Source organism: Tribolium castaneum, chromosome 1 (genome assembly GCF_031307605.1).
Source record: "Tribolium castaneum strain GA2 chromosome 1, icTriCast1.1, whole genome shotgun sequence".
Taxonomy (NCBI): domain Eukaryota; kingdom Metazoa; phylum Arthropoda; class Insecta; order Coleoptera; family Tenebrionidae; genus Tribolium; species Tribolium castaneum.
In genome coordinates, this window is record NC_087394.1 from 11,625,143 (window position 1) to 11,649,061 (window position 23,919).

The 23,919-nt window shown below is 32.3% G+C and overlaps 3 protein-coding genes and 1 long non-coding RNA gene across 8 annotated transcripts; 3 read left to right on the forward strand and 1 right to left on the reverse strand.

Moving 5' to 3' along the window:
* Positions 1-167: 167 nt before the first annotated feature.
* Positions 168-9,133, forward strand: LOC135266849 (uncharacterized). Its single transcript, XM_064358184.1, has 3 exons — positions 168-298; positions 6,819-6,874; positions 7,098-9,133. The coding sequence occupies exons 2-3, from the start codon at positions 6,842-6,844 to the stop codon at positions 9,039-9,041; spliced, it is 1,977 nt and encodes a 658-aa protein (XP_064214254.1). The 5' UTR covers positions 168-298; positions 6,819-6,841; the 3' UTR covers positions 9,042-9,133.
* Positions 9,134-9,261: 128 nt separating this feature from the next.
* On the forward strand, positions 9,262-12,719 carry LOC135266853 (uncharacterized). 2 transcript variants are annotated; one of them, XM_064358200.1, is made up of 3 exons: positions 9,262-11,812; positions 11,858-11,949; positions 12,004-12,719. In XM_064358200.1, exons 1-3 carry the CDS (start codon positions 11,548-11,550, stop codon positions 12,658-12,660), a joined length of 1,014 nt encoding a protein of 337 aa, XP_064214270.1. In that variant the 5' UTR covers positions 9,262-11,547; the 3' UTR covers positions 12,661-12,719. The 2 variants fall into 2 exon arrangements, with proteins under 2 accessions (XP_064214270.1, XP_064214264.1); XM_064358194.1 differs by having other exon boundaries at positions 9,262-11,949.
* An 881-nt stretch (positions 12,720-13,600) lies between these two features.
* Positions 13,601-18,797, forward strand: LOC135266317 (uncharacterized). 4 transcript variants are annotated; one of them, XR_010334278.1, is made up of 3 exons: positions 14,517-14,868; positions 15,026-16,088; positions 16,689-16,821. XR_010334278.1 is itself a non-coding variant. In XM_064356797.1 (2 exons), the coding sequence occupies exons 1-2, from the start codon at positions 14,951-14,953 to the stop codon at positions 18,707-18,709; spliced, it is 2,070 nt and encodes a 689-aa protein (XP_064212867.1). In that variant the 5' UTR covers positions 14,875-14,950; the 3' UTR covers positions 18,710-18,797. The 4 variants fall into 4 exon arrangements, 1 of the variants encoding a protein (XP_064212867.1); XR_010334274.1 differs by lacking the exon at positions 15,026-16,088 and having other exon boundaries at positions 13,601-14,868; positions 16,689-16,822; XR_010334275.1 differs by lacking the exon at positions 16,689-16,821 and having other exon boundaries at positions 13,601-14,868; positions 15,026-16,682.
* Positions 18,798-18,816: 19 nt separating this feature from the next.
* LOC135266321 (uncharacterized) lies at positions 18,817-19,458 on the reverse strand. The gene is made up of 2 exons (XR_010334279.1): positions 19,255-19,458; positions 18,817-19,202 (listed from the first exon to the last, which is right to left on the reverse strand). It is a non-coding gene; the product is annotated as an uncharacterized LOC135266321 (long non-coding RNA).
* Positions 19,459-23,919: the final 4,461 nt, after the last annotated feature.

Sequence of the window (23,919 nt, forward strand, 5' to 3'; positions counted from 1 at the left end):
GTTAGAGGATTTTCCATCTTATGAGAAAACGAACCGATCGTTAGCACTTATTTTCTCGCATTGTGACTATGACATTTGTTTTGGAAAAAAAGACAAGTACGAAACGTCACTTGATTTATTGTTGCCAAGTTCCGGTTGTTTTTCCCGGAAATTTTCATTTCCCCGGATTTGGGACCGGGTTAGGGTTTTTGCGTGCGACCGTTGGCAGCGGTTTGAACTAACCCTTGTTCTGTGGTTGACAGTTGACACCTTGTAGCAGCGTGTGAGCGTCTTGAGCGTGTTCTGCATCGATTAACAGGTAAGTCTTGATTGTCTTGATATTTATTAAATGTTATAAGTAAAATGTAATTCGTCTGACATTATGTTTATTTTCAACGATTGTGTCTAAAATTAAAGTAAATCAAATAACTGAATCCTGACCCACGACCACGTGGTTTTTATATTGTAATTGTTTTCGCGTCCAAAACATGGCAGTAATTACATAATAACTAGAATAATTATATTTATTATACTGTTATCACTAGGAAGTTGTAACACGTGTTGTACGGTAGGCAAAATTGCTTATCTGAATTTGTGTTTTTGTAAAGGTTTTTAAATATCGCAGAGAAAATGTCTGCTTAACGCTGACTCGTACTGTAAGTTGTTTCTATTGTTGTAATGTACAACTTTCACTTTCCTGTTAAATGTGCAACCCTCAATCCTTAACCGCTCGTGACGCCCCCCTTCTGGGAGCAGGTAGTTTTTCCTTCTTAAAAAGGACCGTCACAAAAATGAGGGAAGGAGACGCGATGTAGAGCTAAAAGTAAATTGTTGTAACGTTGTAAGTTGTTGGAAGTTTGTAGAGAATAAATCTGTTGAATTTTACACCTAGTATATTAATATTTCCCCTTTCTGAAGTATCACGAAATCGTGGATACAACACTATTCTTAGGTCCAAATCACACAATAGGTATTTTTTTTTATACTTGGAAGTAAGTGAATAATCTCATTTATCGGAAGAAAGGCATACCTATATATATATATATATATATATATATATATATATATATATATATATATATATATATATATATATTGGAATGCAACTAACTTTGAGAGAAATTGTGTTGTTGATAGAATGAGTAGGTAAGTTTATTAATGGTCAAGCTTATTTGCCTGTAAAGTAGCTATTATAAAGTAACTGCGAAAGGCAATTAGTTAACTTTAACAAACTAGTTGAGTTTAATGAATAACTGTTATTCTGAATATAGGTATGCCTTTCTTCCGATAAATGAGATTATTCACTTACACTTATATATATATATATATATATATATATATATATATATATATATATATATATATATATTGAAGTAATCTAAAAGTTGGATTTTTTTAAGCACAATTTGTTGCACAATTATCAAAGATGAGTTATCTGTTTACATTATCATCATCGATTAAATTATAATGAAAATATGTCTACCACAATTGTTGTTATATTGTTTATTACCGAATCTTTGCTATAAAACTATTATACTATTTATTATATGCGCTTTGGTTAACTTGATAATATTTTTAATCATCTCTCTTAATTTCAATTATCGTTTCAATTTGCTTTATCTGACTATCTTTTCGAGTGATTCTCCTATATTCAAATAAAACTTTTTAGTGTATTCCAAATATGAATAAAATATTTCTTCCAAAGTAATATAATATTCTTTAATTTCTTGATCCGTTTTTGTATTTAATGTTATTATTAGGGATTTAATATTACGAACACTCAATAAAATCCATATTGTTTTATTTAAATTAACTATTTGGCGAAATATTTATAATATATTTTGTTATCAATTTTTTATAATATGATAATTCATTTTTAATCTTATCATAATTTATTATTTGGTATTCTATTTTATAGTTTTCTAAAATTTTCTTTAAATCTTTCTTAATATCGCGTAAATTCAGTGGGGGATAGCCACACCCCACTGAAATTTCATATTGTATAAAGCATAAAAGATCATTTGTTATTATTATATTTTTCTTTTAAATAACGTAAACCATATATCGGTCAACCACGTACTCAAATTAATTTTATAGGAGTAGTTATTTTTATTTATAAAGTCCAACAGGCTTAATGGATTAGCATTAATTTTATAATTATGTATTGCCTTAAAAGATTATATTCGTTAACGTTAGTTTCCTATTTATCTAGCAATTCTTCTAATTTAAAATGATATTTCCTAACTTTTTTTCCCTTATTGTTATTCAACATCATTATTAATTCTTTAATCATTTTGTATATATTTATACAAATTTGCTTTAGCATTTTTATAATCTATTTCTTCGTATGAGATTTCCTAGTCCTTTAAAAAGTTCTTAAAATCGCGTTATTTCTTCAATAAATCCCATGAATTGAAGCAAATTATTTGTGATTAATATTTTTCTTTTTCTGCAAAAAAAACATATTTCCAAAAAAATACGACTATCAATTTTCTCTTAAAATCAACACCTACCTACGTCTTTACTTATAGCATTTGTTGATTTTTCATAACCCAATATTTCTGCTAAATCTTTACCTTTAAACAAAGGTTGATTATCATTGTCTAATATGAAAAATACGTCTTGATCATAAACTTTCAAGTAACAGTATTATCTATGTCAATAATTTAATTTTTAATTTTTCGCTTCTTCTTTCTTGGATGATAAAATTCTTTCCATACGTTATTTGTCTTCATCATATAATTACATCTAATAGTTTTATTTATTTTATTTTTTATAATACGTAGGTCCCATATTGCCTCGCATATTGTACTAGATCCCTTTTATTACAAGTATTTATTTTTTTGACAATTAATTAAATAAACATTAAATTGATCACCTCCTCCCTATACCACACATATTTTTTTGAATCTCGAGGCTTATCACAAGTTTACCTCAAAAGGGACAGTGTGTTTTATCATGCACTGTTTATAGATAATTTCTTATGAAAAAAATGTAATAAATTAAATGAATTGCTCACATAACGATGACCAAGAAGCACGACAAATGTTTCAGAAAAGGTTAAACGATATGAGAAGTATATATAATGTATGAAAATAACGTATTAACCTTGGCAAAACTAGATTTTCTTAAAATACACTTTCGTAATCTTGAAGTCTTTGATGAATAAATTTTCTAATAAATGACAAGTCTTTGCTCCATTTGTTTGGAATTAAAATGTCCAGATGATTTTTATAACTATAGAAATAAATATGAAAAAACATGTAAACAATGTAAAAAAGCAGTTAATTCTACTCGTTTATTATGTGATTGTGGTAGATATTACACTAGAACTAATTTTAAAAGGCATATAAAAACAGATTTGCATAAAAATGGATTGAATTTATTTATTTACTAAAAATTGTTTGTTAGATTTTTTCCTATAATAAATGGAACGAAGGAACTTAAGTAATCTTCGTTTATCTGAACTGTTTAATGTTGCAAAATCATTAGACATCAAATATATTAGAAAATATAATAAAGCAGACTTAATAAAAGCTATTATTAAAGCTGAAGAGCAATTACATAAGGAAATAAAAAACGGAAAAAAATCAGTTATGCCTCCTTTGCGGAATTCGGACAGAGTCCTCATGAGCGAAGCGAATTCAGAAATATTTTCATTTGATGATGATTTATTTGCTGAACCAAGGAAAAAGAGAGTTAGTAAAATCAAATGTGACATATGTGGAAAATATATCAAAAGCACCCGAATGCACCTCCATAAAAAAAAAAATTTCTGGAAATTAATGGTTAATGCCCCATATGGTAAGTCTATGCAATCTGTTAGAAACCAATAAAATATTAAATTATATTGTGATGAAGAAAAATTACAAAAAGCGATAAACAAACCTAATTTTAAACACAGAACTATATTTAGCAAACACCTGGCAGCAGTTCACAATTTTAAAACAAAAGTATTGTTTAATAAACCAATTTATATTGGACAAGCTGTATTAGATTTATCGAAATTGTTAATGTATAACTTCCATTACAATGTAATTAAAAATGCCGATTTCTATGAATTTATGAAAAACAATCCCGACTATTTTGATACAGCTGATTATCCAAAGGATCATCCATTATATAGTGGCGGTCAGCTCGGTTTGCGTGTGCGTCATCAATTTCATTTTTTCATTACCAACACAAAGCTGTAAAAAAATTATCAAAAACAATGCAATTTTAAACAACTAAGGGGTATCTAAGGGTGGTATCCTTGAACATTAATTTACATATGCACTTCGACAACACCATCAAGTGTCACGAATTTGTCAAACTGACATTGACAGTAAATTATAGACGTCATCGCATGGTTGTCGAAAGTGTTATCGGTGTTAATCGCAAGTATTTTCTGTTCGTTTATTGTGTTTTGTGATTTGCGTTTCGTTAGGTTTTTGATTCTGCGTTTATTAGTTCTTGTTTTGTGAATCTGTATTTTTTGTAACAACTCATAATTTAAACACTTCGTAACCTCAAAAAATATTTGATAGTTTGTCACCGCTATGCCCCTGCTATGTAAACGTAGTGACAGAAATGTCAGATGACGCACACGCAAACGGAGCTGAGCGCTACCATATTCGGATAAAAATAAGAAAGTAATAGGGAAGTTCAAAGATGAATTGAATGGTATTAAGATATTAGAATGCATAGGTTTAAGGTCAAAAATGTACAGTTACAGAACTGAAACGTCTGTTTCGAAAAAATTAAAAGGTATCAAAAAAGCAGTATTGAAGAAAGAAATAAGTTTTGAAGATTACAAAAATTGCTTGTTTAATCAAAAAGAATACTTTCATAGGCAGAAAGTGATCAGGAGTCATAAACATGATATATTTACTGAAGAAGTAAGGAAAAAGTCTCTAAGTTGGAAAGATGATAAAAGATACCTTTTACCTAATTCTACAGATACATTAGCTTATGGACACGTATTAGTATCATCATAGGTACGTTCATGGACATTGTTGAATAAATCGCTATTTTTTATTAGTGTTGAGGTAATAAATTAAGAAAACAATAATTACAATTACGATAATAAACATAAGAACAAAAATAATAATTTTTAATTTATTAACTTGTTGAATGAGACTTGAAAACTTTTTTCGGAATTTTGGATATTCTTCATTGAATATATTTAAATTCTTGAATACAGTACTTTCCATTTAATTTACAATTTTTGACTCTTTTCATTTATTGCTCTCATATTTTTTGTATGTCTTTCAAATATTTTCAAAGTTCTTTTCTTTACATCATCGATGTTTGATGGTATTACTACTGTTTTGTTTCTTAATTCTGCTAGCTTCTTAGGATAGTAATTATTGTAGTTATCTAATTTATATTCCAATTCATCTATTTTATTATTAGCGGACTCTAGTTCACAGTCAGTCATAATTAATTGTTCAAGGAATAAATTAGCTGCTTTTCTTGCAATATATTTATCTACAACTTCTTGTTTGAAGCCAACTATTTTTGCTCCATCTTCTAATCTGTCTATTTCAGTAATAATAGGTTTTAAATCTTTTTTCCATTTTTCTTTCTCATCGTTGGGAATGTATGAAACTAGTTTGTCCATTTATGACTGAAAAGTTTCTAAAGATTTACTAATTAATTTATCTGCTTCTTCATCTAAACTTATATGTTTACGACTACCTGCTTTGTGTTCTACATTATCGAATATTTTTTTATTTTTTGTTTTGCTTTTTCTCTCTTTTGTTCCCAATTGTTCCGATTTGTTCTCTTTTGTTCCGGATTGTTCCCGTTTGTTCTCATTTGTTCTCGTTTTACATGCAATCTTTATGCCAACTGAATTTAGCCCTACATTGAGGGAATTTCTGGAAATACTTTTAGATTTGCAAAATTCTGTCTTTGTTAGTTTTTTATTTACAGTCGAATTGAGATATTCGATAGCAAAGTTACGATTTCTCATTTGAGTTACTTCATTGATATTTTTTGGTATATTTAGTTTTTTATCTTGAGTAAAAGATTTGTAACTATTTTTAAATTGCTGGAGTTCAGATGGTTGTCTTGTTTTTAATGGTGTATAATATTCTGCTACAATTTTGTTTTCTCTAGTACTGGTCATTTTTTAATTTATTGTAAAAATTTTTGTATTACTCGTTAGATACTGAACGTTGTATTTTCCAACATAGTAGTGAATATTTCTGTAATTTAAAAAAATGTTGATATAGAAAAAAAGAATTATTGTGCAGTTTATTTCATACTACTCGGATTATAATAAACAAATATATGGTTTATTGTGTAAATTAATATAAAACCTTATTGTTGCAAGCAATGTAAGAAATAGCAATTAAACAAATCGTAATTCAAACAGGTATTTAAATGTGAAAAAAAAGTACTTTTTGCACAATTTATAAGTTCATCGAGGTTTAAAAATTAAAATTTACAAGCAAATCTGAAAAAAATTCTTAATTTGATTATTAATTTAATCTTGTTGAATTAAAAAATTAGCAATAATAACACTGGTGATGGAAGTTTTACTTCATAGTTAGTATCAACCAGTTTGTTTCTAGTGGTCTGCGCGATGTCTTTCCATCTGTGCAATTTAATTGGCGAGTAAAAGATTGATACGCAATGACCTTGCTTGTTCCTTTTTGTTTCATTATCTTTTAGGGTGTGGGGAACTTCAGAGGACGAGTAAAAAATTCCACTTTACAATAATACAGTTGTTTATTTCAGAACAAAATACAACACTTTAATAGGCTGCTGTTGAGGTTTTTCTATACTTTTCTTTTGTGTACTGCTCTCATTGACAAAAGACTTAATTATTTATATGCTTATTTGTATTACAGATTGTAGCCGAACCAAAGTAAAAATGAACGAGAGTTCTTCTCTAAATGATTCTAAGGTGAGTCAGTCAGGTTTATTGGTGGAATTCACAATCATTAGTAAAACTCTCCTGTATTAGAAATTAACGGTGGCAATAATTTATTATTAGTAATAATAAGTACATATAATATAATTTTCAGAAACTTTCAATTTAAAAACCACAAAAATAATCCTAATCACTTTATTTATAACAACTATGCTAATGCATTTAGTAACGAGTTGTAATTTTTTTCTGTTTTTAGGATTCAGAAAAGTCGCTGTGCGAACTGGCAAGTCATGAATTCGCCACAATCAAAGAGACAATTACCTTTGTGGACAAGACCTTGTTTATCAAATGTCTCTTAAGTGATACTAGTAAAATAGTATTACTAACGGCACCTAGAGCTTTTGGAAAAACTACCCTCATGGATATGTTGAAGCAGTTTCTACTGGGACGAAAAAGTTTATTTGAGAACCTTAAGGTTTGTACTGAAGAAATACGATTTTTTTCAAAGCACTGCAAACTTCATCCTGTGATACATATTGATCTCGGGCCTGTTCGTGGTAGCAGTTTTACTGAAGTTAAGCACAAATTGGCGTTGGCTATAAATCGTACATTCAGAGAACATTCATACCTGATGAAGACGACTGATGATGGTACCTTAGCTTGGGCAAGTGACAAGTTACACATTTCTAACTTAAAAATAGCAAGTTTTGAAAAATTTTGCAATAGAGAAAAGTGCATCATGTTAAGTGAAGCTGATTTGGTAGATAGCTTAAGATTTTTATCGGAAGTTTTACATACACATTATGAGGAAGATGTTTTCGTACTCATCGATGAGTACGATGCTGTGGTGGGCCTGGTATTCGAGTCTTGTCCGAATAAAGATGACATTGGATTAATTAATGATTGTCTAAAACATTTCATGGCTAATACGCTGAAATTCAATGATTTCATAAAACGCTCATTAATTTTTGCTTGTGTTCGGTTGGCCGGAGCCTTCTCAGGGGATGCAGCAAGAGTTATAAGATATTATCCGTTCCTAAGTGATCTTCGATACGCACCGTACTTAGGATTTACGGATGAGGAGGTAAAGCATCTACTTGAGCTTCCAGAAGTTAAAGCTGCTTGTGGGAAAGTAACATTCAAAACAATTACGGAATGGTATGATGGATATATGGTATCTAATAGCCCATTGAAAATATTCAGTAGCTGGTCAGTCTTGAACCTTTTGAAAAGGGTTTATACAACCGGTACGCTCAAATATTCCTCTTTCTGGATTATCAATCCAGGTCATGTAAAAAATCTGGGGAAGCTGTTTGCGGAACCTTCAGTTCGAGAAAAAATTGAGGAACTTATTTCTAATGGTGAAGTTAAGATAAGAAGAGTTACATCAGTCAATGTCCAACATCTAAAGAGTTTACAGCAACTGATTTCTTTAGAGTTTGATGAAATATCGGAGGAAATTGTGGAGTTATTTTTGCATTTCTTGGCTGATTCTGGTTACTTTAATATATTGTCAATTGATAAGAAAACAGATGACATTGAAACAAACACCGAGGATGAAGATGAAGATGAAGAATGGGCTGATTTTGAAAATGACTCGACATTTTGTGTTTTAAAAATACCTAATTTTGAAATTAAGCAACATGTCCGCAACCTTTGCTATAGTGAAGCACTGGCAGTTATACGTAAATTCCACTTGAACGCTAGATCTGTTAAAAATTATGTAAGTGCTCTGAATATACTATTACAAAGTACAAGTGAGAGGGCATTTGTTGATCTTGCAAACGCCGTATTAGTATTACTCTCTGAATCACAGAAGATTATGAACGAAAAAGAACTTCATCACATCTTGTATACTCTGGTATATGACTCCAGATACTTCGAAACACACAGTGAGGTCCAGATCAAGAAAAAAAGAAAAGGACCAGGGATAGCCAATACCCTAGATGTGGTGATAATCAGTAAGTACGTTGGAATCATTTTTGAATACAAAATGAATTCCAAGTCTGCAAATGAAGCTTTACAACAAATTTTTGAGAAGCAATATTACACTAAATTTGATGAACCTGACTATAAACACATTTCAAAAAAGATTTACGCTGGTTTGACATTCGAGCCAGAGGAGAAGAAAGTTTTTATAACATATCAAGTTGGAACTGAAGGAATAAGTAAATCTGTCTGTAGTGATACACTATTATAATTTATTATGTTAAAAAAATTAATACTTATTTTATTATTCTGCTAATGATTTGTTTATAGTGGTAATAATAAAATTCTATTTAAATTTCCAAATGCAATTTTACTTGTTACCAAAATCCGTTTGTTCACCAAGTTCAGCTAATTTTACTGTCCTGTTGATTCGCCAAAGACCAAAGGCTCATGAGTCGAAGACGAATTCAGGATTGATGGTCGTGCCGATGATTCTCCTCGATAGACACATACCTATAAACGGTATAAGCTGTCGTGAAAGAGGAGATGCTGTAAAAATAAGTCGGAATGAAAACGGGGAATGTTTTGCACTTATTTTTATTAATTCTGTAAATATTCTGAATCCAAGAATTATCATGAAGGCATAGTCGAATATTGGGGTGTTGAATTTGATAATTAAGACACAAACCGAACATGTTTACGATAACATTAAAGTTTTAATAGCGATCTCTAAATGAAAATCCATAATGGAGTGTTCAGATATTTTAGTAGACTTCGAACAATTAGGTGTATCTTTTTTATGTGCGTATAATAGTTGAATACAGTTGGGGTATGCAAAATTTATTTGGTAATCATTTTTAACACCTTTGCCATGCGCCAATTGGCTTGGTCCAGAAATGAAAAGCTGTTTTGAGGTGTGTGAAATCTAGAGATTTGACAATGGTTTTAGAGCAGTTTTGAGGTAATTTTAATTGATTTTTGCATGCGCCAATTGGCTTGGTCCAGAAATGAAGAGCTATTTTTGGGGTGTCTAAAATCAAGGCATTTTGTAGGTTTTTTAGATATTTTTCTTATGTTTACTTTTAGAAAAACAACAAGTTTGTAGAATTCTACCCTGTTTTTTCATGTGTCCAATTTTTGGTGGTCTACACATATTTGGATACTTTTGGGGTGGATAAAAATTAATGCATTTTGAGTGGTCTTAGGCGTTTTTTAGTTGTTGACTTTTGGGAAAACAGTTAGATTTGTAAGATTCTACCTTGATTTTTAAGACGCCAAATGTTCTGGCCCAGAAGTAACATTCTATACTCTACTAAAAAACAAATAAATTTTTTTAGATTTTTTTAAGTGACATCGATTTTTTTGTTTTTTTTTGGGGTTTTTGACTCAGTTTGGCAATTTTTCGGTCTAGTTACCTTAAAGTTTCCAAAATAATTACGTGTTTGGATTAAAAATTTTGATATTTTAAAACTAATTTGACAGATGACACAAAATCAAATCAAAAACACTTAAACAAAAATCAAATTATTTTTTTTAATAAATTTTTAAACAAAATGATAAGCACCTTTTTTAAATAGCAAAGATTTTTTGGTAAATTATTCGTTTTTAATGTGCTAGATAAAACATTTTCGACCTAATTCAGCAATTTTTCGTTTTATTTTCATGTCTGGCGAATTCAACCTGTCGATAATCCAAATAATTGGTAATTCGAACGCTTTGATTGCGTGAAGTATTTCTATGATCCGAACTCTTGACCTCTGTAATTCTAAACGTTCTCAGACAACATAATTGTAACACTTAAAACAAAACAAATTAAATAATTAAACTTAAAAAATAATTCAAATTTTGTTTCTTTTTGTTCAAATTGTTCAGCAATTTAACTGTTAAGTGTTTTATGTTTCACTTTTTTTTAAACAAATAATGAAAAAACAAAATTCTATGAGTTCCTATAAATAAGTTCTGACCAATATTTTTTTCTTATAATTTTTTTTAGTACAGTTAAACTTCTGTGTGCTGAATTGAGTATGAGAAGATCAAACAAATGCGAAAAAGATCACTTAGTTTAAGTTTTCCTTATGAGAAATTGATATAAATTATTAATCACAGTATGCTTTGCTAATTTATGAGTCATTAATTAATCTAATTTACTACATACTTGTGTTTCCAATTTTTTAACCTGGTTTGTCGAATAAGGCAAGAAGTTCAGAATATGTTTCTATTGATATTTTTTATAGTCACAATCGTGAACGGTGTACAATTTTTCTCTTATTTTATTGATTTTCTTATTCTTCTTAACTAGTTTTATTACCTACTTATTCTAATTAACTCATAGAGTAAATTTTAGCAAAAAAATACAAAATAATAAGCAATTTTTTTAACTCTTTGTGCGATTTTTATTAAAACTTTAGTCTAGATTATCTTCCTAATCTGACTTGACTGCAAAAAAAAATTAACAACTCCTTTTCACTTAAAAAATAGTAATTTTTGTATTAAGTGCGCGAAATGAGTGTTTTTTTAATGGCGCCTGAGAATGTTATTTTAGTCGAGACCGCCAGGTCGAGACCTAAAAGACATTCGAAGGCGCCATTAAAACATGAATTTCGCCACGAATTACAAACAACGTTTTTTCTACAGCCTCCAGATGAAGAAAAAAGTAACAGAAATTAGTTGGAACAAAATGGTCTGATAAATCGAGTTGCTTGCATGGTTACGATGATAAATAAAAGTGATAGTTGCGAAAAATTTGTCACAATAGGTATTTTTGTTGAAGAAGTGTGATGGATTTTAGCAGCGAAAACGAAATAGATGCAATTGCAAGCGCGGCAGTGTCGAATCTTTTGCCTGCTAAATCAAGACCGCAGTACGAAAAAACGTATCTTCAGTTTCGGCAGTGGTGTTCTATGAAAAAGATTGATCAAGTAACGGAAAATGTTTTGTTGGCGTATTTGGAAGAAAAGTCTACCACCTTAAAGCCACCAACACTCTGGGCCCTTTATGCGATGTTGAAAGCCACCTTAAACGTTAAAGAGAATATCGATACACGTAAGTTTCCGAAGTTAGTGCCCTACCTGAAAAGCAAAAGCGTAGGTTACAGAAGCAAGAAGTCGCAAATTTTAGACAAAGAAGACATTAGCAAGTTTATTAATGAAGCAGATGACAAGATATATTTACTGATGAAGGTAAACTTATCATATTAGTGTAATACAAATCAAAACAACTCGTTTTATTTATAGACTGTGCTAATTTTGGGTATATCGGGAGCCCTTCGACGTGAAGAATTAGTTAAAATGAAGCTAACTGACATAGAAGATAAACAGTCTGTCTTAATTGTGAAGGTGCCTGATACAAAAACCCACTGCGAACGAATATTTACTGTTTCAAATTTAGAAAATATAGAAATTGTCAGAAAATATAGAGCTTTGCGGCCTCCACGGGCGACTAGTGACCGTTTATTTTTAAAGTATACCAACGGAAAATGTGTGAATCAAAATGTTGGAATTAACAAAATCGGAGAGATACCAAGTTTGATTGCAAAGTGGCTTAACAAAGACGAACCTAAAAAATATACTGGTCACTGCTTCAGAAGAAGCTCTGCCACTCTTTTGGCGAATGCTGGAGGTGATCTAATTTCAATTAAACGTCATGGGGGCTGGAGAAGCAGCACAGTGGCAGAAAGTTACATCGAGGACTCTTTGAATAATAAAATTGAAATTGCCAATAAAATTCAACCTTCTTCCTCCACAGAAGAAAACAAAATCACTCAACCTTCTACATCGGCTTCTTTTAATGGCGAAAATAACTTTCATTTACAAGCGTCTTCACTCAGGCCTCTGGGGATAAACGGGGGCACGTTTTCGTCATGCACATTTAATTTTCATATGTCAAAGTAAATATCTATTATTATTGTTTTGTAATATTGTTCTGTATAATTATAAAACCTTTAAAACTACCTCTCATTATCGATCCGTCTCTTCATTTCGGTTGCTGTTGATGTCTTTTCGTGTTACTAAAATTGTAACAGAAATAAGTTGGAACAAAATGATCTGAAAAATCGAGTTGCCTGCACAGTTAAAAAATATTATTTTTTCACTGTGAAACCGTGAAAAAATAATATTTTTTCACAGTGAAAAAACGTCAAACTTCGCGCATAGGTAACCATGCATAAATGTCACGATTTTTTGACGGCTGTAGAAAAAATATTATTAAATGTGACTAAACACTGAAAAAGACAGTTTATGTATTGAAAGTTTTGACATTTATATTATAATTGAATTACTTGTAAGCATTAGAAAGATATTTCTGTATAAACCATTGGCTTACAGATACACATTATTATAATAGGGGTTGTTGATTACCTATTAGACATTACTCATTATTAACTGAATTAAAAAAAACCTATTTCAAAACTTCAATTTTCCTTACATTTTCGTAACGTTGAACTCAAAAAATTTCATGTATTTTGAAAATTTACGAAGTGTTCCTGGAACAAAAATGTTGGCCCCGTCCCAAATACCCGGAAATCATAAATTTTGCGCAAGTGTTTTCAGTTGCTAGCCCAGAACCCTGGTCACTCTCCCGGCCATTGTCCCCGCAAAACTGGAGCCCACCCTCATTTAAATTTTATAACGTCATTTCGCAAACTTTACAATGGCCTTGCAGTTTTGACAGCACTTTTTCCGGTTGACTTGCCGCGAAAGGGTGCGTTTTGGTTATTGTAGGTGTTGTGTTCGGGGGATTACCGGCTAAAGGAACAAAGCCGCTTTGTTCGGAGTCGTGCCGAAAGGCGCTCTCTGCGTTCAATTAACGAAATCAAGCGGAGATTTTATTTCTGGATTCATTTCCACGTATTTTAATTTGGCCTCTCATCGTATAAAGTTTTGCAATTAATTGAAAAAGTTAAATTAGACCGCCCATGGGGGGGGGGGGAAATTGGTTGAAACTTTCTGAATGTCTATCAAGAGTGGTTTTGGCCCAAAAAGTGGAAAAATGTTGGCGATCTCTTGCACAATTGTGTAGATAACGGGAGGTTCATGTCCGTCACGTATTGTGAGCTGTTGGACTGGTGTCTGGTGACATAAGAGAGAGCATAAATCTCCGTGTAAAATCAGTAATGAGTATAGCCATGTGCAGGTCCGGCCCCACAATGGGTTAAATAATTCCTTAACCAAGGCATTTACGAGCGCCTTTTGTCGTGTAATGCCTTAGCTACCGGTCCTATTGTGTTTTTTGCTTTCCCTTTCAAAATTTTCCTTTTACGGGGCCATTTATAACCCCTTCGGTGACAGAAGTTGATCGTTGTCCGCTCCTACACCCCCGAATATTTAGTCCTTGCTGTAGGCCGTCAAGATTTTATTAATGATACGGCCACTGTCCACTTGGCGCCGGACAAAAGGCCCTCAAGAACACCTCGATAATTATCGCTTAAACACCATTTAAAATTCTCGGAAACGTGATGCAACTCAAGAGCTGCTCCGCAGATGAATACACTTGGAGAAAAAATCTACAAGTGTGACGGCAACCAAGCGAAATTCGTGCTCGGTTAAGCCTTTACGGGACGAAATCTTTTAAGCCCCAAACACCGCTTTACAAAATGGATAAAGAAGTATTGATATGTGAGCTGAGCGAACCCTTTCAAGAGGTGTCCGATGGGACATTCGAGTACAATCGCCCGAGAACAACCAACCCCTTCACAAAAGAAACGCCTTCAAGCCCCTAACAAAAAAACCCATTTAAACGATATTTTTTGCCGCGTCCGCGGGGGGCAGCACCTCACCAAACCAAAAAAAGCAAACTATACGTGACCCAATTACAATTAAGCCGTAATTTTGAGTGATAAGTGCGTAACAATCAATTAGACACTATTTGTGCCAATTTCGTGTTAAGTACCCCCGGAATTGAAAATTTAGATTTTGGAAAAAACCAGTCGGTATGGTAGGTCGCACAATTGCCAGAAATTTCTAGGTTAGAATACCCAGCAAAAAACCAGGCTAGAATGGCAAATTTGGGCTGAATTGCCTTCCAACGTGTTTTTTTGAGCGGCCGAAGGCACCTAACGTGTGCCCCTATCGTTTCTTTGCGCCCCATTCGTAAAAAAACAGGTGAGGGAAAGTGGGGTTAGGTCCAAGAACATGTGGAAATTTCCAATTGTTTTGGCCCCAACGCAAATATTTATCAATTGGAATGTGTTTACAATTTTACGGGTTAACAACGCCCGGTTTGTTGTTTGCCGGTAAGTGAGGTTATGTTTGGTTTCAGGAGCCGCATATTTTGTCCGTTGTACGAGCACAAGCCCCAATGCGAGTAAAGCGTCCGATGAGGAGCACCACTCATTTACATGCAATCTTAATTCCAACTGAATTTAGTCTCATATTAAGGGAATTTCTGGAAATACTTTTAGATTTGCAAAAATCTGTCTTTGTTAGTTTTTTATTTACGGTCGAATTGAGATATTCTATAGCAAAATTACGATTTCTCATTTGAGTTACTTCTTTGATATTTTTTGGTATATTTAGTTTTTTATCTTGAGTAAAAGATTTGTAACTATTTTTAAATTGCTGGAGGTCAAATTGTTGTCTTATTTTTAATGGTGTATAATATTCTGCTACAATTTTACTTTCTTTAGTATTTGCCATTTTTTAATTTATTTTAGAAAATTTATCTGATTATTAATTAGGTACATGACAACAAAAAAATGCTTGTTTTTTACACCTGCTAGAGTATAAGCCACCAAACTCACACCATTTGTGGAGGTCAATTTTTTCGAGACTAATTTTATACTCACAAAGAAAGTATAAGACATCTATTCAGAGTTTGGGTAAAGATTAACTTATAAAGGTTAACTTACAAGGGTATACCTGTTTATTTTTTTCTGTTCCGTATAAAAGATTTAAAACTGTTTTTGAATTGTTGGTGTGCTTGTTAACAGTGTGTAGTTAATACTATGGGTCAATCTTGCTTGCTTTATTTTTTACAATTTAGTAATGAAAAACAGGTATTTTGATATGTCATTTGAGTTGTCAAACGCCCTTCATTTTATCACTAGTGTTAAAAAATAACATTATTTTATAATTATTGTTTAAAAGTACAGTGGAAAAAAATGATTTTCATCTAGTTGCTTGTGAGATTTTTTCTCATGGAATGTTTCCTGTGCCGCTTCATTGGGATTTCTGTCAATAAATGTCATCAATCAATAAAATTGACAATTACAAATTATTACAATTTTCGGAACTGTAGTAACACACACTTTCCATGTACAGTTTGTAAGAAAATACCTACTGTCCTACATTTTAGAGGCGTACATCCGACCTGGACACATAAGGTAAATCGAGAATGGCAATATTCAATTCTTTTTGGTTAGAGTACTGCCGTCCTTATTTGCGTATAGCGGGACTACGTATTTTTACATCAGTAATCCAAACGAGACTTGATGAAAATCATTTTTTTTCCACTCTGTAGAATATCATTAATATATTCAAGGAATCAAATTTATTATATCCTCTTGGAGAAACATCCGTTTTTATAAGCAGACTCGTATAATTTCTTTGATTTTAAGAATCTTCAGAATTACTCATATCAAAATGGTTGCTTTTCGTGACTGATTCGTAAAAAATACTAGTATGCAATACGTTGCAAAATGCCTTTGTTTTTTGCAGCTTATTGCATAAAGAGCTTAGAGCTATTACAAATTCTATTTTGAATTTTGTCATTAATCCATTGACTTACAATGTCCGTAAAAGGTGCATATTGTACATACTCAAACTTATGTAAATATTGCATAAATTATAAGTTAAAGGGTTAATTCAAAATTCAACGTTTGTTAAACTCACTCAAGGTTTGTCTATCATGCTTCCCATTTCTTTGTAGTATTTTTCGATTTATTGTGCAAACATTAATTCGTGGTTTTCATTCATTGTTACAGGCAGTTTGTTTATTATGGAGGATAATCCGGCCAATCCTTTATCATCTACCCTTTCACCGGATTTTGAAAAAGTCTTGGAATCCGATACTTTTGTTGATAAAAGTGCGTTGATGTTGGCAGTTTTTGAAACGGACGTTCAACCTATGGTATTGTGTACCGCACCGCGCCGATTTGGCAAAACTGTAAACTTATCCATGATGCAACGATTCTTGGAGTTGGAAGTTGATAAAAATGGAAAGGAGAAAGCAACGGTTTTGGAAGACAAAGACAATTACAAACTGTTCAGTGCTGCAAGGTTCAACTTAAAAGTCATGCAGAATAAGAAGTTTGTAGAAACTCATTTCGGACAATATCCGATAATCGAAATAAATTTTCTCTGTGATGATGACGTGAAAAGCAAATCTGATGCAGTGAATGTGTGTAGAAGCGCTATATCGGAAGCTTTTAAGCAACACAGATACCTTTACGAATCCAAATTGTCACCGTTGAAAGACGATGAAAAAGAGCTTTGCGAACAATGGTGTGGCGAATTTACCTACAAAGGAATTCCAGATGAAGATGTAAAGAAGGGGTTGGGACGCTTGGCAGTTTATCTGAATAAGTTTTATAAAAGAATGGTTTTTCTACTCGTTGACGAGTACGACTCGATCATTTCAAAAGCGTTGTATAAAGTGAAGAACGCTGATCCAGAGACTGAGCTTGAAGAGCTAGAGGCAGCTGCCTCATTCGCAATTGAAGTAATTGGAGATGCTCTAAAAAAATTTTCTGAGATCATTAAAGGAGCGTTTATTACCGGAATTTTGGATGTGGGTGGTGTAGCGATTTCCACTCTATTGGGTAATGTATTGCGATGGCAATTCGGAACCAACAATCCGTGCCAAGATTTCTATGGATTCACTGAAGATGAAGTTTGTACTCTATTTAATCGGTTTGCAGTAAAGGAGGAATTGGGAAAAAAAGCGAAGGCTAAATATAATGGGTATTTAAATGGCTCGAAACAATGCCTATATAATCCTCAATCGATTGTGCAGTTTTTGAAAAATTTATCTCTGGGAGAAGGTGCTTTAAAAAATTATTGGCAAGAATCTGGTTACATTCACAATATGTATAAACTACTTGAAGAAGGTAGCGTGAGAAGGTTGTTGTATGAACTTCTACAAGGTGTTAAAGAAGATTTTCAATTCACGTTAAAACCGTTAGACTTAAGTGATCTGAAATCTTTGCATAACATATTAGCTAAACAAAGTTTGACTTGTCGCGAAGAAATAGTTGTTCGATTTCTTGTATCTCTAGGATACTTAACATATTCATTTGATGATCACAAACTCCAAATACCTATCCCTGAGCTAATTGATGAATTTATGAAGCTGCTACGAGCTTATTTTTTTGAAAGATTTGGTATTAACAGTGAATTGGCTGAAGATTGTTCAGCATCATTTTCTAAGCTAACCGTTCTCTGTGGTGAAGGTGATTTATTAGCAAAGTTCAAAGAAGAATTAGCAAATTTTCAAAATAGTATAACCTGTCTACTTCAACGTTCAACACTTATCGATCCATTGAATGAGGCAACTTTACAGAGTATAATTACATTGACATGTAGTAAAGCAGGATTTCTCTTCGGAAACGAAATAACAATTCCAATTCATAGAACCAAAGTTGATATAGTACTGTTTAATGATAAATCTGGGATAATAATGGAATTAAAATGTGGTCCAAATACTGTACAAGACGCATTTAAACAAATCTTTCAAAATCGGTACTACAATGTTTTCACAAATAAGAAGTATTTTGATGAACGTAAGAAATCTCCTTCTCTTTCTTTTGTTATGGCAATGCATGTGGATTCTGACAACAAAGGATCTGTGATGTGCCTGCGACGTGAGGATGTTATTCACGTTCTGGATGATCTGCAACTTGACGCTAGAAAGTCATCGCTAGAAGATCGCATTGAGATAGCTGTTAATTCTATGAGTGAACGTTTCATTAACACTTGTTGCGAAAAAGCAATTCTTGTCTCTTAACATACCAGAGAAACCAAAAGCTGCGGTTCAGTTTTTGTTTGAATTTAAAGTAGCTATTTTTAAGTTCAACGCGGCATGTTAATTTCAGTTTCGATCAACTAAATCTGTTCCATTTCATATTTATATATAGTTATAATAAAACATGAATTACAGAGTTTATATTGTTTTAGTAGAAATGCAAAGACTCCTTTTTGATATTGGACTTTAATAATTGGAAGCCGGTCTGATGGGTTTTAACGGTTCAGTTACCCAAACCAGCTTGATCAGGAAATGAAATCCACAATATTTCGGGGTATTCAGGATTGATGGTCGTGCCGATGATTCTCCTCGATAGACACATACCTATAAACGGTATAAGCTGTCGTGAAAGAGGAGATGCTGTAAGAATAGATCGGATTGTAGTCGGGGAATGTTTTTCGTACGACTGTCCGATTGTTTCTAGAGTGACAGTGTCGGGGTAGTCTTTAGCCAGTTGGGCCAAATAAGCATTAATCTTTAAAACAATAACTAAAAACGGGAGTTATTTTTTCGAAGTGTTATGTTACCTCAGCGTGGCGTAAATATTGGTCAAAAGTAATTTTTCCCAAACCTAAAGCTTGTCTCGATTTGTGGTAGTGTTTTTCAGCCTGAATGGCGGTTCCAACATTTTCGATTTCAATGCTAAACTCAAGATTGTTGAGCCCTCGTATTTGGCACTAGACAAGCACACAAGGGCTAGTACTATCAGTACTGGCACTTTCATTGCGATATCTACTGAGGTATCGAGAGCAGAATCTCTTTTATAAACGTGGTGGATAAACAACAGTCTAATCTGCTGATTCTTCGATAAAATTGAATTGAATTTGTCCTAATTCTCTTTTAATCCAGTGTTTTAACGGATTACGTCTTCAAATATTTGTTTAGTGGTTAAAAATCCAGCTTCAATAGTTTAATCTCGTGATATTTGATCCTTGAGTGATACAAGACTTTTGTCTATTATTATTAGTTGTGACAAAAGAGCTAACAAAAGTGAAAACGAATAAAAAATTTATCCTCGATAAAAATTAGTTTCATCAATAATTTTTTTAGAAATGTGTAAAAAGTGCCATAAATTGCGACTTCATAATTAATTACCCGATTTTAACAAATTACTGAATAAAAAATTTCTCAATTATTTTATATCGTACATATTTTTGAATTAATGGTCCGACTAATGCCATTCAAATACTTTCGTGTTAATTATTATTTATTACTTCTTGTTAGTGTGATTATTTAATATAACGTTTGGGGCCCGTTTATAAAATGGTTTGTTAAAATTTAATTCGTTGTTAAAAGTTAACAACGCAAATGAAATCAAATTTGCTAATTTGTTAGTTGCAAATTAACTTAATGGCCCTTAGATATATATATATATATATATATATATATATATATATATATATATATATATGTATATATATATATATATATATATATATAAAAATAAAAGTGTCTCAGATCAATGCAAAGCGCAAACAACATTCTTTTTATCAAAACTAAATTACTTACATAATGAAATTTGTAAATGGTTTCTAATAATCTTAAGCAAAAAATTTTTCTTAATTTCTGGGTTTCTGGGTCCATTAGTTATAACTATAACTTACTATAACTATAAAGTCTACTTTTGTGCCCTATTTCAATAAAAAAAATGCAAATCCGCTGTTGCTATTTTCATTAAAAAGGTAGATCTTTAAATTTAAACAGTCAGTATACAGCGTGCTCAAAAACTGGCGCACCAACTCATTGGTGTGTGGTAGAGAACTGGTTACATATAAAGGTAAAAATAGTAAAAAAATTCTTTGAATTAAAGTTATTGATAAATAACTAATTTTAGATAAATGATATGTGGCAACGTTGTCTAACAGTCATGATCGCAATAGAATTTGATCAACAATAAAAATAAATTATTTTTGAAACGGTTTCCTAGGAAATAATTCCCAGTGTTGGCACATCTACACATTGTGATTTTTTGGATGAATTTTAATTTTTTTTAATTAAAAAAACTGCTAAAATCTGATAGTAAATTTAAAAATAATTATTCATCGTTTTGTTACGGAACGATTACCTGGTATGAAACATAGAAATATAAAAAAATAATGATAACTAAAGAAGTTAACACAATAAGTTTGTAGCTCAAGATTTTTTAAAATATGACTTTAGGAATTTTTTTAACATTTTTCCCGTGATCTACACGTGCTTCTCAACAACGTACCACTGCGTTGGTGCGCCAGTTTTTGAGCAGCCTGTAGATAAATCTAGATAATTCTTTTGTTCTACACACATTCACTGAAACTTGGTTAGATAATAACTTGATAATATCGGGTGATTCAAAAATGTGTGGCATAATTTTAACCACGAATACCCCTCTACAATTAAGAATAGATAGGATAGTATTTACTGACCCACCACAAAAAATTGGAAAATTACAATTTTTCAAAAATTGGTATGGAAAAATGGTTTTTTGAAAATATTTTTGTTACCGTTCATGCGATTATTATGAAATTTTGCATGCCAAGAGACACAAAGACGCCCTTTGATATGGTGTAAATGGAAATCTTGTAAAAGCTATACATTTCCGGTGACAAGGGGGCCCTTCCAGTTTTTAGGTGATAACTCAATTTTTCGGCCTATAAACACGTATTTTTGATGTCAAAAATCAAAAGCCCAATTATTTTTTAATAAAAAAGGTACTCTTGCTTCATGTCGTCAAACTGTACCGTTCTCGAGTTATTTGGGATTAAACTAAACTCTAAAAAAAACGTCTTTTTTATTGTTGAATTGGTGGTCAAAAGGGCATTGTGTGACAAAACCGATTTCGGGGTGAAATGGGGCGAAAACTGCATTAGTGCATTTGCGGAGCTGGACAAGATAAATTTTTTTAGCATTGTTCCGACAACTAAAAGGCCATAATTTTATTTTTGAAAAACGTCTTTTTTATTGTTGAATTGGTGGTCAAAAGGGCATTGTGTGACAAAACCGATTTCGGGGTGAAATGGGGCGAAAACTGCAATAGTGCATTTGCGGAGCTGGGCAACATAACAATTTTTAACATTGTTCCGACAACTAAAAGGTCATAATTTTATTTTTAAAAAACGTCTTTTTTATTGTTGAATTGGTGGTCAAAAGGGCATTGTGTGACAAAACCGATTTCGGGGTGAAATGGGGCGAAAACTGCAATAGTGCATTTGCGGAGCTGGACAAGATTAATTTTTTGAACATTGTTCCGACAACTAAAAGGCCATAATTTTATTTTTGAAAAACGTCTTTTTTATTGTTGAATTGGTGGTCAAAAGGGCATTGTGTGACAAAACCGATTTCGGGGTGAAATGGGGCGAAAACTGCAATAGTGCATTTGCGGAGCTGGACAAGATAAATTTTTTTAACATTGTTCCGACAACTAAAAGGCCATAATTTTATTTTTGAAAAACGTCTTTTTATTGTTGAATTGGTGGTCAAAAGGGCATTGTGTGACAAAACCGATTTCGGGGTTAAATGGGGCGAAAACTGCAATAGTGCATTTGCGGAGCTGGGCAACATAACAATTTTTAACATTGTTCCGACAACTAAAAGGCCATAATTTTATTTTTGAAAAACGTCTTTTTTATTGTTGAATTGGTGGTCAAAAGGGCATTGTGTGACAAAACCGATTTCGGGGTGAAATGGGGCGAAAACTGCAATAGTGCATTTGCGGAGCTGGGCAACATAACAATTTTTAACATTGTTCCGACAACTAAAAGGTCATAATTTTATTTTTAAAAAACGTCTTTTTTATAGTTGAATTGGTGGTCAAAAGGGCATTGTGTGACAAAACCGATTTCGGGGTGAAATGGGGCGAAAACTGCAATAGTGCATTTGCGGAGCTGGACAAGATAAATTTTTTTAACATTGTTCCGACAACTAAAAGGCCATAATTTTATTTTTGAAAAACGTCTTTTTATTGTTGAATTGGTGGTCAAAAGGGCATTGTGTGACAAAACCGATTTCGGGGTTAAATGGGGCGAAAACTGCAATAGTGCATTTGCGGAGCTGGGCAACATAACAATTTTTAACATTGTTCCGACAACTAAAAGGCCATAATTTTATTTTTGAAAAACGTCTTTTTTATTGTTGAATTGGTGGTCAAAAGGGCATTGTGTGACAAAACCGATTTCGGGGTGAAATGGGGCGAAAACTGCAATAGTGCATTTGCGGAGCTGGACAAGATAATTTTTTTTAACATTGTTCCGACAACTAAAAGGCCATAATTTTTTTTTTTAAAACGTCTTTTTTATTGTTGAATTGGTGGTCAAAAGGGCATTGTGTGACAAAACCGATTTCGGGGTGAAATGGGGCGAAAACTGCAATAGTGCATTTGCGGAGCTGGACAAGATAAATTTTTTTAACATTGTTCCGACAACTAAAAGGCCATAATTTTATTTTTGAAAAACGTCTTTTTATTGTTGAATTGGTGGTCAAAAGGGCATTGTGTGACAAAACCGATTTCGGGGTGAAATGGGGCGAAAACTGCAATAGTGCATTTGCGGAGCTGGACAAGATAAATTTTTTTAACATTGTTCCGACAACTAAAAGGCCATAATTTTATTTTTGAAAAACGTCTTTTTATTGTTGAATTGGTGGTCAAAAGGGCATTGTGTGACAAAACCGATTTCGGGGTGAAATGGGGCGAAAACTGCAATAGTGCATTTGCGGAGCTGGACAAGATAAATTTTTTTAACATTGTTCCGACAACTAAAAGGCCATAATTTTATTTTTGAAAAACGTCTTTTTATTGTTGAATTGGTGGTCAAAAGGGCATTGTGTGACAAAACCGATTTCGGGGTGAAATGGGGCGAAAACTGCAATAGTGCATTTGCGGAGCTGGACAAGATAAATTTTTTTAACATTGTTCCGACAACTAAAAGGCCATAATTTTATTTTTGAAAAACGTCTTTTTATTGTTGAATTGGTTAAAGTGGCACTTATTGCACATCACGTTTTGATTAATCTTGGCAAAAAAATTCTCAAAGATTTCATCGAGATTTAACTTTTCATTTAGACAGGTTATTGAAAGATATACTTTCAGAATGGTAAGGAAGTGATAAATTTTACGACGGCCTACTCGATTTTTTTCTAAAAAAATATTAATATCTTTTATTTTGCAAAAATTTTACAAATTTTAAAAAGTAGATCCCACAAATTGTGTGTGAATCGAT